Source organism: Ipomoea triloba, chromosome 8 (assembly GCF_003576645.1).
Source record: "Ipomoea triloba cultivar NCNSP0323 chromosome 8, ASM357664v1".
Taxonomy (NCBI): domain Eukaryota; kingdom Viridiplantae; phylum Streptophyta; class Magnoliopsida; order Solanales; family Convolvulaceae; genus Ipomoea; species Ipomoea triloba.
The window spans coordinates 11,133,822-11,138,195 of record NC_044923.1 but is presented as its reverse complement, the minus strand read 5'-3'; the positions used below and the strand labels follow the sequence as shown (position 1 = coordinate 11,138,195).

The 4,374-nt window shown below is 36.2% G+C and overlaps 1 protein-coding gene across 1 annotated transcript; it reads right to left on the bottom strand.

Annotated features, from left to right (window-relative positions):
- Positions 1 to 548: 548 nt before the first annotated feature.
- Positions 549 to 2,720, bottom strand: LOC116026948. The gene is made up of 2 exons (XM_031268373.1): positions 1,818 to 2,720; positions 549 to 1,331 (listed from the first exon to the last, which is right to left on the bottom strand). The coding sequence occupies exons 1-2, from the start codon at positions 2,718 to 2,720 to the stop codon at positions 549 to 551; spliced, it is 1,686 nt and encodes a 561-aa protein (XP_031124233.1).
- Between the last annotated feature and the right edge of the window lie 1,654 nt (positions 2,721 to 4,374).

Genomic DNA, 4,374 nt, shown 5'->3' with positions numbered 1-4,374 from the left:
TGCCCAATATGGTGAGCGTAAGGCCAGAGGAAGTTGTTTCAACTTTCTTTGTGGTCTTTTCTTTGTGTGGACATCTTCAATATCCTCTTCAGACTCTGCAAGGATGCTGTGTATACATAGAAATATAATAGTCAATACACAGAATGATAGCATGTAATACACAAAATACTATCATGTAATACACAGAATATATAGTCTAAGTTAATTACAGAATAAAAATTTTAATATACAGAATACACAGAATGAAATGTTAGAATACACAGACTCACTCAATAAGATACACAGAATATAAGCACAAGTATTAGTAAATTATAAAGTGTTATAAGCATAGGTGTATACCTTTCAAATTCAATTTCAGCTGGTGTTTTTGGTGTTGTAGCAGATGGTGTTGTTGGTGTTTCTGTTAGTGATGTTGTAACAGATGGTATTGAAGCAGATGGGGCTACTTGTTGTTGCTCTGTAGGCACTCTAGAAATATTTTCAACCAATGATTCCAACATGGTTGCTATCTCAGGAGATTTTGGAGACGTTGTTGCTTCTTTTTGTTGTTATCTCTGTGTTGGTGGTGGTGGGGTCTTCTCCAGTGAAGGCTGGGCTGATTTTCCTCTTTGTGATCGCCTCCTTGGGGATGAGATTGCTGTTGTTGGTGCATGCGATGTTGCTGCTGGTGATTTTGTTGTTGTTGCTGCGGCATGTGGTGGTGCTGTTGTTGCTGGTGCTGCTGCATGTGATGCTGCTGCTGGTGCTGTTGTTTCTGCTGGTGATGTTGTTGCTGCTTGTGGATTTTCAAAATGTGGTGGTGATGGTGTCGGAGTTAACAGCTGGAAAGAAGGTGCATTGATTTCAGGAGAGATGTTCCTCATGGTTGCATAGAAGGCAGCTTCAAGTTCAGCGACTGCCTCTAAGAAGCTTGGCTCGTTGAAGACATCATCATCTTTTAGCAGGCTCTCGGGTGGGACCGGTGGGGTTGGATTTGGACTTGGTGTTGGATTGACAGTGTGGGAGAAGTTGACAAAAGTGTTCTTTATGATTTCAGCTGCTGAATTGTTGGTTCCAATTCCTGCCATGACTTCTCCAAACTCTGCAATACTGGAAGTCATTTTCTTCAGTGAGTCAGTGACTCGTTGCACAGTTTCAGACTCAATTGGTTTATGAGTCACTTCCTCCTCAGGCATTGGCCTTCTATCGATCACCTTTCCTCTACCATACTTCCCTGGCTTCCTATGCATTGCAAGCGTTGCTTTAATGTCTTTTGTTGTCCATTCTCTAATGGTTGGAGGGTTCTGTGTGAGAACAAGCCCCCTGATCTGGACTCGATCAAGGTAAGAAAGCTTCAAAGAATAAAAAAAAAAAAACAAAGATTAGAACAAACATTTAGTGGTTATGATCTAGGACTTATGGTTTAGTATTTAGGACTATGCACAGAGATATATAAGTGAATACACATAATGAATAACTACAATACACAGAATATACTCAGTAATACACAGAATGTGAACATGAATACACAGAAACTTTCAACAGAGTACACATAGAATACACAGACTCAAGTAATGCATTTTATTCAATAATTTATAGAATTATAAGAATAAGTTAGGCATTTTATTCAATAATTTATAGAATTATAAGAATAAGTTAGTAATTTTATTCAATAATTTATAGAATTATAAGAATAAGTTAGTATTTTTATTCAATAATTTATAGAATTATAAGAATAAGTTAGTATTGCTATTCAATAATTTATAGAATTATAAGAATAAGTTAGTATTGCATACCATTAGTTTATAGAATTATAAGAATAAGTTAGTATTGCATACCATTAGGAAAGTTGCAGGGCCACTGTATGAGGAATCATTGTTTGATTTCCAGGTCTCTGCAATGTCTAGCAGACTCTTTATGGTGTAAGCACACCAATTCATTTCTTTGATTTTACTCACATCTTGCAGTGAGTATAGAATCCTGTAATTGCAGAAAGTGTTCTTGTAACCCCTTATTAGTGTTGTAACCACGAAGATGACAAAGTCACGCTTGAACATGTCACCACTGTCTTGTCTCTCGACAATCTTGTTTAGCATTTCAGTGGTTGTTGGGGTTCCCTTCTCTACCCCCCATCTCAGTCTCCAATCCCTGACCAAAGTGTTGAATCCTTCAGTCTCATTACTAGAAGTGCCCTCTACGACAGGGAGTTTGCCCCGCGGGAGTCCAAGTGTAGACTGTACATCATCCTCTGACAAACACAGCTCATCATCACCATCTCCAATTTCAATGGAGCATCGTTCTATGCCCATTTTCTTTAATATGTGCTTGATTAGCACACCATCACAATGAGTCAGCTTGATGTCCAGTAATGGTCCAAATCCTATATCCTTTACGGCTTGATGCTGATCCTCGGTTAAACTACTGACAAGGGTGAACAACTGCTTAGGAGTTGTTCGAACAGTAAAGTATTTCTTTGTTTTTGGTTTGTCTTCTTCTACTTCCTTCCCCTTCTTTGTTCGTTTTGTTGTAGGCTTCTTTCTCTGTTTTTTTTGCCTGTCTTCTGTTTGTGGAGGCTTCTTTCTCTGTTTTTTTTGCCTGTCTTCTGTTTGTGGTGGCTTCTTTCTCTGTTTTTTTTGCCTGTCTTCTGTTTGTGGTTTTGACGTAGCTGCACTATCTCTCTTTCTCTTTCTTCTTTGTAAGGCAGTTGCCAAGACTTGATCACTTTTATCAGAACTTGACATTGCTGTCACATAATAGAAAAGACAGAATTAACATGCTAGAATACACAGAATGACATGCTACAATACACAAAGTCTTTAACACTAGTACACAGAATTTAAGCCCTAGTATCAATAACCTCAACACAACAATGTGGATAAGATGCTAGAATAAACAGAATCAGTAAGAAGAATACACAAACACATTAACAGGAATACACAAACTCATTAACAAGAATACACATAATATACTTCTCATTATTATCAATCACCAAGAATGTTGGAAACTTGGAATCAACAATGTGGGATGGTAACATTATTGTATACACAGAATGATATGCTAAAATACACAAAGTCTTTAACACTAATACACAGAATTTAAGCCCTAGTATCAATAACCTCAACACAACAATGTTGATAAGATGCTAGAATAAAGAGTCAGTAAGAAGAATACACAAACACATTAACACAAATACACAAACTCATTAACAACAATACACAGAATATACTTCTCATTATTATCAATCACCAAGAATGTTGGAAACTTGGAATCAACAATGTGGGATGGTAACATTCTTGTATACACAGAATGATATGCTAAAATACACAAAGTTGTTAACAATAATACACAGAATATAAACCCTAGTTTCAATAACCCAAATTCAACAATGTGGATAAAATGCTAGAACACACAGAGTTAGTAAGAAGAATACACACACATTAACGCGAATACACAAACTCAATAACAATAATACACAGAATATACTTCTCATTATTATCAATCACCAAGAATGTTGGAAACTTGGAATCAACAATGTGAGAATGGTAACATCCTAAAATGCAGACAATGACATGATATAATACACAGAGTCTTTAACAATAATACACAGAATCTAAGCCCTAGTATCAATAACATAACACAGATGTTTGATGAGGTTTAATATTGAAAATCAACAATGTGGATGATAAAATGCTATAATATTGAGAATCAGTAAATGTTTATGCTAGAATGCGAATGCAAATGCATATGTGATATATATACAAACATTATATTTTTTTTTTTGCACAATGTCGTTGATCAACAATGTTTGTTAAATATTTACCATTTAGTTCCGTGTGTTCTTAATAGTCGATGAAGATGTGTATTTGTTGTTGATTAATGCGTATTTGTCCTGATGTTCTTGAGTTCTGGTGTGAATCGTTTGTGTTTTGCTTGCTTGAGAGTGTTGCTTGCTTGGTGGAAGTGCAGCGGGAGTGCAGTGAGTGGAGCGAGAGAATCGAGAGTCTTGTTAAGGAAGACTCTTCATCGCTTATATACTTTAATTAAAAAAAAAATAAATAACGGTGATTGGATGGACTAAACGGCATCCGTCCCATCACTTAGTGGAACGGCGCCGTTTAGTACCACGGTGCACATTGCTATGTGCACCGTGGTGTAGGGTATAACGATTGTAGGCTTGCATGTAGGCATTTTTTTAGGCTCAAGCTTGAGCCTCAATCATTATTGTGTGGACCATGGTCCACACAACTGTGTGGACCATATTATTAAATAATGCACATTCAATATAAAAATAATGTACATTCAGTATAAAAATAATGTACATTATATTCAGGGGATGTACATTATTTGTGTACTGAATGTACATTATTTTTATAGTATAAAAATAATGTACATTCA

What these genes read in the sequence shown, in the direction of transcription:
- LOC116026948 (XM_031268373.1), bottom strand. Translation starts at nt 2,720, where the DNA reads ATGTCAAGTTCTGATAAAAGTGATCAAGTCTTGGCAACTGCCTTACAA. An exon ending in GCCCTGCAACTTTCCTAATG is followed by an intron (nt 1,332 to 1,817) that starts GTATGCAATACT and finishes TATTCTTTGAAG; the next exon opens with CTTTCTTACCTTGATCGAGT.